The 13,639-nt window shown below is 39.5% G+C and overlaps 2 protein-coding genes across 2 annotated transcripts; both read left to right on the top strand.

Moving 5' to 3' along the window:
* Window positions 1-8,430: 8,430 nt before the first annotated feature.
* Window positions 8,431-10,336, top strand: LOC125235779. The gene is made up of 3 exons (XM_048142365.1): window positions 8,431-8,661; window positions 8,982-9,210; window positions 9,540-10,336. The coding sequence occupies exons 1-3, from the start codon at window positions 8,431-8,433 to the stop codon at window positions 10,316-10,318; spliced, it is 1,239 nt and encodes a 412-aa protein (XP_047998322.1). The 3' UTR covers window positions 10,319-10,336.
* A 520-nt stretch (window positions 10,337-10,856) lies between these two features.
* Window positions 10,857-11,597, top strand: LOC125235778 (activity-regulated cytoskeleton associated protein 2-like). The gene has a single exon (XM_048142364.1). It carries the CDS (start codon window positions 10,857-10,859, stop codon window positions 11,595-11,597), a length of 741 nt encoding a protein of 246 aa, XP_047998321.1.
* The last annotated feature ends 2,042 nt before the right edge of the window (window positions 11,598-13,639 follow it).

The raw sequence follows: 13,639 nt of genomic DNA, 5'->3' as shown, positions 1-13,639 counted from the left end.
TTAGTAATTGTAAAAATTGGCCGACAAAAATTTGGTCGAAACACAATAGGACGAGTGATCATTTGGTTTTTTTTGGTGAGTTGGCTGGAACTTGCGTACAAACTGTTCTGCGCATTCAAAAATCTAGTTGTTAGATCGTTTATAAGAAACTCACATTTATTTCAACGTGTCAAAATGTTCTGATTCTAAGGATTAATTTTAGTAAATTATGTATTGTTGTTTTCAACTCACCAAATTTATACATTTAAAATTTTAGTTCTCCCATTCGGAAATTAGCACTTTTCTGCTCAAGAACATAATGTTAATTGCCAGAATATGTAAATTATTACCGCAACGAAAAAAATTCACATTATACATCGTTTAAGAAAAAAAAAATGTCTATTAAGTGCGTATTTTTTTTACATACAACAGCGATAATTCATTCATTCGAAAATATTTTAACAATGTATAAAATGTGAAACGTTATTCGACTAAACGTGGCCTACACGAAAATATTACTTTGCAAAATGAAAAGTGTCCAATGATAGTTCGGATAATTTGCACAGAAGCGAACTGAATTGTATGCGAACCAAGATTCTACGTAACGTTATTCGACCAAAAGTGACAGCGATAGTTTGATTATTCGGCTAAATGGCATTCGGTATCTCTTTTAAAACACAATAGCGTTATAGCTGAGTTTACTATATGTTTTATAAACCAAATCAGATATATAAGAGTAGAAAACGATTACTTTTAAATGATAATTTTGACCTTAAAAGGCTGTTTTATAGTGTTTATACATCGTAATTATGAAATCAGGCCAAAGATGCGGTATCTGGTTCCGTACAGTGTTTTTCTAGAAATTAACTTAAAAATACACATAGCGACCATTGTAGTTTAGATTTGTCATACTAAAAAGAAAACAACATTTATTAATACTGTTTAAAAGATCTTTCTATAGTAAAACATTGAAAACAAGTATTGTTTTCTATATAAAGAACTTATAAGTTAAACTGGATCATAGTTAAATTCTCATGCAACCCTAATTGAATCCACGATGGCGGGCTTATGGCAGTGAATGCGTATGATAAGTGATATAGTCGAACTATAAAAGCGTATGTTTTACTTCTTGGATCCATAGTAGAAACTATGGTGCCAATAATTTTATTGTATTAAATTATATATATTTATTTTATTCAAAACATGTATAAATCGACGGCGCATTTAAAATACTCCATTAAACTAATATTCTTTTAACGGTAAAATTTCCATCGCATAGCTTTTTGCGGTAATGATGGAAGTATACGAAATCCAAATTATGTTAATTGACACTAAACTTCACAAGTTGACACGCCACTTTTCATCAAGTTCCTCGTTTAGAACAGTTTTTGTTAAATATTACACACATTAAATTATTTTAGAAATTTCGCATTAAAAGGGACGGCAACTGCTATTATAGAACAAAATAACCTGTATAACGGAATCTCAAATGCTACTATAGCATAAATTGATACTATAATAGCGTTACTGTGTCCTCTATGTCAACAAATTAGCACAATAGTCATCATTACATCACCATTATAGACCTTAAACGTCACGGATGACACTGCTATAGGCCTATTATATCACTAAATGGCTGCATAATTGCGCCAAATCGGCTCTACAGTACCAATATAGACTATTTATAGGATCATTTAGTGTGATTTAATTTGGTGTCCTCGACCACTATAGGACCAGAAATTGTTACTTGAGAGGAACTATAATAAGCACACAAAATTTCATCCCCATCGGTTCAGCCGTTGGTAACAAACATGCAGCAAGCATGTCAATGATATTTAACAAATTCCTTATTCAATATGAATACTTCGATATATGTTTATAGAACTATATTAATAAAATATAAATATATTATACAATACCAAGAAAACATTTTTTCACGATTAAATTCAATTTATGACCCATTTTATTAAAATATTTATTTATACCCACCCATTAGGGTAGAAAAGGTAAATATCGGGTAGATTGGGTAAATACCCGGTAAATACCCGATATCTACCCCGGGTATTTTCCCGCCGCCCATCTCTAATTAGGAAGAAACAAGTAAATGATGGAAATGCAGAGGAACTTGATTTGAATCCTAGAGACAAATTCCGCATTGAGACTTTCAATGTAATAATTGACACACTTAACAAGTTGAACGCCACATCACCCACCGGTGAGCCAACAGGGGCCATAGTAAAATCAACTGAATGCAATTTTTACAAAATATATTTTTTTGTTCTTTTGAGTATAAAATATTATATTTAGCGCAATAGATTAGAAAATACTAGATTAAACGTCAAAAAAATACAAATTTACTATAAGGGCTCACCGGTGAGCCGCGTGGCTTCATCGGAAGGAATTACGAACTTTGTTCCGCGGGGGCCCGCGCCCCTCGCACTTGCCTGCGCACTCGCACCTGACAGACCCGCTAGTATCCCGTGACGTACCACTCGTGCCATGCGTATACGCGTAACTTTACGCTTTTAATTTGGTGGTAAATGGTTTTGTAACTTGTTGCTTCATAATGGATGATGATAGTTTTGAAGACTTCGTTATATCTCAAGAGGACTTAGCTGAAATAGAAAACGTCGAAATAAACCTCTTAAACAGCAGTTTTCAACTAAGTTCAGATGATGAGTTGCAACCTCAAGTGTCATCACATCCGAAACGACGATGTGTTTTGCACTCTGACTCCGAAGAAAGCGAAACCGATAATAGGGTTGTCCCTGACTCGTCAGCTAAGTAACCAAGCAATAATCTTGTCCTATTAATTAACTACCTTGAATTTTGGTTATAAAATTATAAAGTTATAATATATGTTCAATTATTAAACGAGCTATTCGGCTCCCGCATGTATGTTTGTATGCATGCATGTATGAATGCTAGTTCGGCGATAGAATCGTCCCACGATAACTCTGCATAAGATATTAATTGGCAACCCAGAAAAATAACACTGTGGCAACATTTTGTTAATGTCATTCATATGTCATTGAGCTGTGAGTTGGTGAAATTTTATTAACGCCCTTAGTCCACCTACGCATTCGCATGCGGTAGCGAAACAGCAAAAAAACTGTCAGTTGCAGGCAGCGTTTCGCATATGCTATGTCTCACTCACTCTACAGCGAGATGAGATAGTTGCGTCCTTGTCGGTACTGTTTCGCAGGCGAATGCGAAATGGTCGTTACACAGACGCATAGAGATGTGCCAAACCGAAAATATCGCAAACCGGGCTGAACGGTTTGATTTTCTACGTAAACCGGTTTCAACCCGGTTTGACCAAACCGAGTTGCTACGACGGTCCTTAGCGTATTAATGTAGCGGTTAGGTTTGGCCCGTGTGAAGCGATTCGTCAAAATTAAACACGAATCAAGTCGGTCGGGTTGAGTCGAGTCAAGTAATGCCCGAAACACATTATAACGTGACGAGCAATATATCGACTTAAAAAGCGTTACAATTAAAGTTGTGTTTGAACAAGCTAAACTAAAACTAAATTAATGCAAATCAATATTATTTCATTTCATCAAAATATTCGTAATGGAGACAGAATTCACAGAATATCGGCAAGGGCGGCAACGGCAGAATAGCGGGAGCATTTAACTACAGTTTTAAACTGTTATATTTTTCCATTTATTATTAGGAAAATGAGCACCATCTGTTATAATTGATTTCAAACCAAAGCGAGCACGGCCGGGCGCACCGCGAGCGTGTTTCAGATTCTGGCCGTGGCGCCACTTCCGCGCGAAAGTACAGCTATCCTGCTTGCACTCGCTGGCTTGCAGTTCCGATGCCGATGTTGCCGGTTTCGTTATCAACATTTTCGAGTCGAGTCATGTCATGTGGGAGTGGGACCGATCGGTACGTTCGTTCTGCTGCGTTCCGTCTGCTCGTTGGAACCGGTTTGGTGAACTGTCAAACCGAGTCGGGCCGAGTTGAGCCTAACTCGGTTTGAACCGGGTTGGCAAACCGGGTTGACACATCTCTACAGACGCAGGAGTTCGCTAGTAGTGCTTCGCATCGCAACGCGTCACTACATGTTTCTGTCCGAACGGACAGATTTTCGCATAATGGAAGCCGAAAATATAGAAATATTGTTGAATTTAATTCGGAATTATCCCGAGTTATATTCAGTTGGACACGTAAATTACAAAAATACGTACAAAAAAGAGGTGGCATGGCGGAAAATTCAAGAAAAGACTGGGATAGAAGGTAAGATTATTTTTATTACAACATAATATTTAAACTTATTACGTTTTTGTTTTACTCTTGCTTAAAATAATTTACAAATTGTGTCCTTACATTAAATGCTGCTAAGTCTGATCTATGTCTATTCAGATGCATCGGTATGAAAGCTCCTATAGATTCCGAAAATTGTTTATTTTCGAATGTATGTGCACCTTCTTTAGTTTGCAATAAGTTATGCAAGCACACTGCAGCCTTAATAATTTTAATAGTATTATTTAAGTCGGTTTCAAAGGGCCTCAAGAATATTCTAAATTTTTGTGCTAATATGCCAAATGCACATTCTACTGCTACCCGTGCCCTACTTAATGACTTATTTTTTTTTTTATCGTCGTCATTTATTGCTGCGTCTCTAGTGAAAGGTCTCATCAGAAAGGTCTCTAATTTAAATCCTCCATCTGCAATAAATACATGTGGCGTAGGCTCTTGAGAACCTGGCAAAGGTTCGGGAGCTGGCAAATTCATATCACGGCCATTTTTTAATAGCTGATAAAATGAAGAATTTTCAAATATTGTACTATCGGAATCCTTACCATATGATCCGACATCTATATATGTAAATTTGTAATGTGGATCAACTATAGCCAGTAACACGGTAGAAAATCGTTTTTTGTAGCAATAGTACAGGGAACCGCTGTTTGGTGGACATTTAATGACAATATGTTTCCCGTCAATACTTCCAAGGCAGTTAGGGAAACCCCATATTGTTAAAAAATGCATCTGCTATTTCCAACCATGATTCAATAGAAGGGACCGGGATATACTCTGGTTGCAATATCTTCCAAATTTGTTCACATACTTGAGTTACGATCTTCGAAATAGTGCATCCACCCATACGATAAGAGAATGATATTGTTGTGTATGTATCACCAGTTGCTAAAAACCTGAAAATATTGTTACAGTTAAAATTTTGAAGGCTAAATGGAGAAACTTAAGGGACACCTATAAAAAATTTAAACAGGGCCAAAAAACAAGCAGTGGACAAGCCGCAAAGAAACTTGCTAATTGGGTATGGGCAGATCAAATGTCGTTCATAGATTCATCCATAAATTTAAGGGAGACTGAAAGCAGGGCCGGATTAAGGGTAGAGCGAGTGGAGCGGCCGCTCTAGGCGCCGAATGGTAAGGGGGCGCCAAAATCGTCATTGCGTGGGCGCACACATAGCCCAAAATGGCGAGAGGAGCCGGAAATTAATTTTATTCAGATATTGAAAATCTAGATTTGTAATTGTGATTAAGATTATCTGAAAAGTTGCACCACAATGCCACCATGTACAATTAACATTCATATAATCATCATGGCAGCTGTTGCTACTGTTGCTATAGGGCGCCGCAAAAGATGTTTCTAGCTCTTAACGAACCACGTTGTTGCGAGGCCGAACGACAAAGACAATGTTACGTGTCGCTATCCAAACGCTCAGTGTTTATCCGCAATTCAAAGTGGAGTTCCTCTTAAAGCCAAAGGCGCAAAACGTCTCACAGAGGCGCAATTTTGTATGAGTCAAAGCGTGATGATAAACGCACTTCTAATAACCCAAATGTAAATACCCCAAAATATGCCAAAGGCCGAATAACATGAGATGATTAACCTATTTAATTCCAAGCTTTGCTCTTCTGCAGTTCGGCAATTAGAGTCGAACTTCTCGACTTCTCAATGTCTGTCCAAGTTGCTGCAATTTGCTTTTCTCTCCCATCTTGCCTTGGCCCTGAACTAGCGTTTCTGATTTCTCGACCTATTTGAAGTCTCGAGTTTCGAGAAATCTCGAGCCCAAAGTCTTGAGTCTTCTCGAGTCTTTTTTTATAAACTGTAAAATTTCGATAAAATAGTAAACAACAATATGACTAGTACTTTTTATCGCACCGCGCTATGATAAAAGATGCGTAGGAACAATAAAAATGTTCTTTTAAATAAACATAAATCAGATTTTAACAAGAAAACTACAATTATAGTCCTGATAATAATACCTAATCCTTGGCAACGACTGTAACTGCCCCGCCTGTGCAGGAGTGAAGTAAATTAAAATGTCATATATTAACTCATAATAATGTCACTGAAATTAAACGTTTATAATAACTTCTTCCTTGTTTCCTGAATGCCGAGGATCGTGACCACAAGTAGCGTATCACCATTGAACGCGGTCATAAGCCATGTGACTGACTGGACGCGGTGCATGGTATACGCTGCCGCCACTTTCTTCATATAGTCAGACCATCTCTAACGAGCCCCACACAAATTCGCCAATTTATGCAATTCGTGATCTCATAATATTTCCGGATAATCTATGGGCCACTTCTGGCATATTTTGGAAAGCCGTGTGGTGATATTCAGTTCTTGCAAAATATAGATGTCAGTTCTTCTGGCTTTCCAAGTTAGCAGTCTTCGCCAGCACCACATCTCAAGAGCTTCAATGTTAGCCACGTCAAAGCTTTTCAAGGTCCAAGTTTTGGCACCATACACAAATTTAATATCGAGATTATAGACAAGACAAGAATTCGAACCAATCCCACTTTAGTGTTACGTGTGATTCCTCTGTTCTTTCAAATCTTGTCGAGGTTATTAGGCATAGCAGTCTCCGCTATACCGGCTTTACGGCGTATGCCGTCAGTGCCACCACCGTCGCAGTTTATTAACGACCGACGAACGAAGGTACATGAACGCGCTGACTTTTTCGTCTGCGCTTTCGCTTTTAAATAACACGAGGCTGTCAAAACTAGCCAAAATCTATGCCAGCTTACGTTGGAACGAGAGGTTAGATCGCTTTATCTCGTCCCAATTTATGACCGCCGTTCGGCACCGTCCCCACCGCCTCGCGATGAGACCGGACCGGGCAGAAGGTAGAATGTTGCATTTCCCTCCAGTTCGTACTTTACATTCGGAACTCGAGACTCTCGAGTACCTGTCATTTTTTTCTCGTCTCGAATGAAACCGAAATTCTCGAGAATTCTTGAGTTCGAGACTCTCGAGCAAAAACCCTACCCTGAACTAAAGCTCAAATCTGACTATTATCAGTTTGGTTTCTTGGTCTGCCAGAGTTTGGTCTTTGGCCTCTTTTGTTTCATCACAGCCATTTGTTCTTGTCCTAGTGAACTCCTCAATGAACACGCCGCACAGGAAAGCATTAACCTCACGTACGTTTGTCCTATGAAAGACAGAAGCTTTTATAGAATCAACCCCCCCCCCCATAAATAATAGGAAAAATTTTTGCGCTCGCTACGCTCGCGCTTACAATTTCTACCAATCCACATACATGTGAAATATTTTAGTTACCTAGTCAAATGGTTTTGACGTTTTAGATGAGCACAGCGAATCTATGACCATTTTGGCATCGAACCCCCCAAAAAAGGTTAAACAAAGGGGCGCCAAAACTATATCTCGCTCTACCCTGATCGAGTGCGCGGGCCGGCGCTGAGTCTGAAAGTACATTAGATTAAGCCGGGTCCGCTGCGACGTGTTTTTGTGTTTTTCTAACACCTAACATGTTTTTCTAACCAAAAAAGGGCGTGGCTTAAGTGTTTTTGTTAGCAAAAACACTCAAACATGTTTGCCGCGACAAATGGAAAACATCCCCCGCTTTCGCCTGCGGAGGGGTGTGCAGCGTTCATTTCATGTTTAACCGTTGTTGGTACTGCGTCCTGTCATCTGTCATCATTGTTGGTAAATTGTGCACGGGCAAGATTTTGATTTATTTTTATGTGCAATGGACTGGAATAAGGAAAAAACCATATACTTTATTCAATTAATAAAGGAACGGCCTGTCATTTGGAATGTGTCTTTAGTGACCACAAAATTAAAAATAAGAAGCAAGACGCCATCGAAGAGATCTCAAATATTTTTGGAATCACTGCAAAGGAAGTTTTAGCAAAATGGACAAGCCTTCGTGGGCAGTATAACAGAGAGAAGAAGAAAGTAACGGGGTTGAAAACGGGTAGCGGAGCAGAAGATATATACACTTCAAAATGGTTTGCATTCGAAGAAATGTCAAACATGCTAATTTTTAATACTCCGCAAAATACAATTTGCAATTTAGAAAATATTCTGGTAAGTAAATAGCAATATAGCATAACACGTATAATATTGACATCGACCGTTATGTGTTGCCATTAAAATATTGATTAATAGTAATTATGTATTTTGCCATAATTTTGTGATTTACAAAATCCCAATATTTAAATGATTAATGTACGTAACTATTCCAAGAAAGTGGCGGAAATATTGGGTATATCCGAAAGAACCGTCAGAAGTATATTCGCGGAACATAATTCGGCAACAGAATTTGCTTCACCCAAGAAACCTGGCCCCAAGTTGTCAGTAATTGACAAGTTGGATGAGTTCACATTTGCAGCCATTAGACGGACAGTACATCAATTTTTTCATCGCAACGAGCCGCCTACTATTGAGAAGGTAGGTATTTTGAAATACATGTGTAATTTTGACAATTTATTGCTCTCATGCCAACTCTTTTTAAACAGAATATATTTTAATTAATGTTATATTTATCAAAATAACAAAGTTAATATTTTAGCTCAATAGTTAAAACTGAACCTTAGTCTCTCAAGTAATAAATAACAAAGGTTGAAAATTAATTACATTACATTTAAATGGGATGTTTACATAAATAACATAACTGACTAAGCTGGTTGATACCTGCTGTCAATGGAAATGTTATGTTGTTTTTGTAAACATCCCTTCAATTATTTTATAATTTCTATTTTTGTTTTTAGGTATTGCAAGTTGTTAATGATGACCCGGGCCTGCCAAATTTATCTTTTTTCACCTTGAGACAGGTGCTTAAGCACCTCAATTTTAAATATGCAAGTCGGAAACGCCAAAGCAGCCTCATTGATAGGGCTGATATCATATTGTGGAGGAAAAGATATTTGGTGAAAATTAAGCAGTATCGTAGAGAGGGCAGACCTATTTATTACCAAGATGAAACATGGATTAATGAAGGTAATATATATTTATATTCACAGGATTTATTTATTTTGTTTATTACAATTTTCTCTGTGAGTGGTTCAAGAATGCTTTGTAGAAATATAATAGAATTTTAATATGTTTATAGAACAAATTCTATGATTTCAACTGTTTCAAAAGTGAATGTAAATACTTATTTTCATCAGTTTTAAGGTCTACAAATAATATGTTATTATTATATTCTATTTTAAGGTAGACTTAAGTGTTTTATTGTTGTATTGATTTGTATATAGTTAATAATTAAGTATTTTTATATATGTTGTAGAAAAAAATATTAACTTAAAATTTACATTTGTTTGTTAAAGGGCACACGGTGAACAAGGTCTGGCAGGACCCTAAAGTATTGTCATCTCGACAAGCCTTTTTAGAAGGCCTTACAACTGGCCTTAAGGCTCCATCGGGAAAAGGAAGGCGGCTCATTATAAGCCACATTGGCAGTGAAGAAGGATTTGTTGAAAATGGATTGCTGCTGTTTGAATCAAAGAAAAACACTCAAGACTATCATAAAGAAATGAATGCTCAGCATTTTGAAGAATGGCTAACTGGTATATTGCCACGGCTTAAGCCAAACTCCGTGCTCGTTTTAGACAATGCTCCTTATCATTCAAGAAAATTAGAAAGTGGCCCTGTAAAAAAGTGGAACAAGGGCCAAATTATTCAATGGTTGCATGAAAGGAATGTACCCTGTGACATGTCCATGATCAAGACAGAGTTATGGGCTCTGGTAGAAACTCAACCCAAAGTAAACAAAAAGGCAGTAGACGAATTAGCGGCAGCTCATAATGTAACCATTTTGAGACTCCCCCCATACCATTGTGAACTAAACCCCATTGAATTAGTGTGGGCACAAGTGAAAGGGCATGTGGCAAAAAAGAATAAAAGTTTCAAAATGGCAGAGGTCAAAACATTATTTAATGAAGGTTTGGAGCTTGTGACACCAGAGCGCTGGAGAGCATGCATTAATCATGTGATAAAAGTTGAAGACGAAATGTGTAAATTAGACCATTTAATTGATGATGTTGTAGAGCCGTTCATAATTAACACAGGTGAAGATGAATTAAGTGGCTCTGAAATTGAAGAGTAAATAAAGCTTTGTAGAATTTATTTTTGTTTTTTTAGCCCAGTCCTGTACTAATAGAGTAAAAATTCTATCATATCTTTAGTTAAACTAGCGATTTGGATATTTCATACACATACTAACTATGTAGGTAAAGCAGAAAGATTAGACAGTCGTTTATTGCAATGTTTCTGTACATAACAAATATAAAGAGTTAATAAGTATTTCATTTATGAAGTTACTAATCAAATAGAGGGAATGCATAATTGGTTACGACTTGTATGGAAATAACTGAGTTTTTGTTTAATAACTTCAGTTTTGTAATTCCTAATTCCAAACAGGGATTTTGGTATTTTATACACCTACAGTTGAAAATAATATTTTTTATTATTACTAAAGGTTGAGTACATCTGTTTGCCATCCTGACGTTGACAGCTGTCACTGTGACAATGGCACTTCGTCTACAAACGAATACATCGTAACGAAGTCGGGGCGGGTGACATCTATAAAGATTAAGCCGAAACCAGTTGTCAAGTCGATCGATAACGAAGAAATGGCGGTCAATATGTCCGACGCCCAGCTCCAACAGCTGATCGGAGCCATAACTCAAGGTCAAACTCAAACCGCTCAGACTGCGCGGCGCACCATATCATTCGCTACGGCAACCTTCACGTATGACGGCGAGAGGGATGTAACACGAGTAAAGACATTCCTTACGGCTGCATCCTGTTTTAAGCGCGTCGAGAAGATGACTGATGGCGATGCACTGGACAGCCTTCCGCTTATCCTAAAGGACGACGCTGCAGTCTGGTGGAATGGAGTGGCAGACAGCGTGACCACCTGGGACGACTTTAAAAGCCGGTTGCACAGGGCTTTTGCTCCGAGAAAGCCTGCGCCGATGATATACCAGGAACTCGTGGGCGTTCACCAGAAAGACAACGAGTTAACGGAAACCTTCGTCGCAACGAAGAGGGACTTAATTGCTCAGCTGCCTACGCCGCGCCTTTCGGAGAGTATCCAACTCGACATGGTACACGGAGCACTGCATAAGAAGATCAGGGAGAAAGTACTACGAGAGATGGTCACGAGCTTTGACGATCTTCTAACGGCTGCCCAAAGTGCGGAAGAACTGTTTGACACGAAACCCCAGCCAGCAGTAAAGGGCCGCATCCGTTGTAGTTATTGCAAGAACCCTGGTCACTCTGTGGATGTATGTCGCAAGAAGAAGTTCGCTGAGGGTAAAGCCGCAACGACGACCGCCGCAACCGGAGGCTCAAACACAAATGCCATCACCATCCACTCCTAAATTCTCGTGCTACGGCTGTGGTGCGCCAGGATTCGTCCGTACAAATTGTCCTACTTGTGCGAAACAACCACGTCAACAGCCGGTTAAGAAGGAGAATATTAGTTTTTGCGCCGTTGATAACGAACTGGACAACAGACCTAGGCCAGTCGTCTGTATCTCAATAAAAAACATTCAAGGTTATGCGTATGTGGATACGTGTGCCAAGTCAAGCGTCGCTTCCTGGAAATTATACTGCCAGCTCAAAAACGAAGGCTACACATTTACGAAGGAAACGATATCCCTAACACTTGCTGATGGGATCCCGAAAGAACAGGAAGTGTTGAAAGTAAGGGTGGACGTGACACTGGCGACGCGAGTCATTCCCGCAGTTTTCATCATCCTACCTCAGTCAAGCGACAATAGAACGCTCCTTGGAACTGGATTTATGCAGGATGCCCTGATGATACTCAACTTACCGCAATTCACGTGGTGGTTCCTTGATGAGCCAGAGGAGGTCATAGAACTCTACGAGGAAAATTTTCTGAAGTTTGACACGAATACAGACGTAGTCATCTCGGACACATCGATGGACCCATCACAGAAAGTGAGGCATGTGCTTGCAGTACATGACGCGGATATCAACCATAACCAAGCGTCTAAAGTCCAAAAACAAGCTGATGGTATGCAGTATCGGCTTCGACGTTTGGAGGACACAGTAATAGATCGGAAGTACAAGACCTTTGATGGTTACTTACCCCATTGGGACAATATGCTCCGTGATGCAGAGGTCAATGTAGCACAAGAAGATGTCACTCTCTCCCCACGTTCGCAAAGTCTTTTCCCTGGGTCAGTTGAGTACAAAGAGGTTAATATCGATTCTATTGAATTCAGCCGCACAGTAATGGACGATCAACAACAGGAAAAAATGCACGAATTGCTGGACAGCTTTGAGGACGTTTTCTTAGCAAAACCACAACCAGCCAAGCATATCGAACACCGCATTGACACTTTAGATAGTCCTCCTACTACTGTGCCTCCTTATCGACTGTCTGCTCCTCGGAAAGAAATCTTGAGACGGGAGATCGATAAAATGCTAGAAGATGGGATCATAGAACCACAACAGACACCTTGGGCGGCACCGGTTGTCCTCGTGCCGAAACCTAATGGCGAGACCCGGGTATGTGTGGATTACAGAAGACTCAACGCGGTCACAGTTCCAGACCCCTACCCAATACCCATAGTGGATGACCTGCTACACGAGGCAAAGCCAACACCCTATATGTCCACTTTGGATCTTAAGGCTGGGTACTGGCAAATCAGTGTTAGAGAGGAGGATAAGAAGAAAACGGGTTTTATTACGCCCTTTGGGATTTTTGTCTTCAACCGAATGCCTTTCGGCCTCCGAAATGCACCAGCAATCTTTCAACGGCTAATTGACCGGTTTCGCGTAGAGCTCAGTGACATCAAAATGTTGGCGTATCTCGATGATCTGATAATTTTCTCAACCTCGTTTGAAGCACATTTGCAAGATCTTACCGCAGTTTTCGAATTGATGCGTCAGTACAACCTCACAGTGAATCGACAGAAGTGTCGTTTAGGTTGTTCAACCATAAAGTACCTAGGACACTATATAACTCCGGAAGGGATACGAGTAGACCCGGATAAAGTATCAGCTATCTTGGATCTTCCGACACCTCGCAATGTACGACATCTGTTAACTTTTCTCCAAACATGCTCGTGGTATCGTAGATTCATCAGTAATTTCTCAGCTATCGCAGAACCACTGACTAGATTGACAAAAAAGAACGCTCAATGGGAATGGACTCCGGAACAGGAAACCGCGTACAAGAAACTAAAGGAGATGCTTACTACGGCACCCGTATTAGGACAAGCAGACGAAACCAAACCGTACGTGATTAAAACGGATGCAAGCAACTATGCCCTTGGAGCAGTTCTGGTCCAGGAGGAGGGACCCGATGAGCATCCTGTAGAGTATGCAAGCAGGTTACTCACTCCAGCAGAAAGGAACTACTCTACTACGGAGCGTGAGGCACTGGCCGTTG

Source organism: Leguminivora glycinivorella, chromosome 18 (genome assembly GCF_023078275.1).
Source record: "Leguminivora glycinivorella isolate SPB_JAAS2020 chromosome 18, LegGlyc_1.1, whole genome shotgun sequence".
In the NCBI taxonomy this organism is placed as follows: domain Eukaryota; kingdom Metazoa; phylum Arthropoda; class Insecta; order Lepidoptera; family Tortricidae; genus Leguminivora; species Leguminivora glycinivorella.
This window is presented reverse-complemented; position numbering and strand designations above follow the sequence as displayed.

Coding starts and splice junctions, on each gene's coding strand:
- LOC125235779 (XM_048142365.1), top strand. CDS start 8,431: ATGATTAATGTACGTAACTATTCCAAGAAAGTGGCGGAAATATTGGGT. Junction 8,662..8,981: donor AGCCGCCTACTATTGAGAAG/GTAGGTATTTTG, acceptor TTTTGTTTTTAG/GTATTGCAAGTTGTTAATGA. Junction 9,211..9,539: donor TGAAACATGGATTAATGAAG/GTAATATATATT, acceptor TGTTTGTTAAAG/GGCACACGGTGAACAAGGTC.
- LOC125235778 (XM_048142364.1), top strand. CDS start 10,857: ATGTCCGACGCCCAGCTCCAACAGCTGATCGGAGCCATAACTCAAGGT.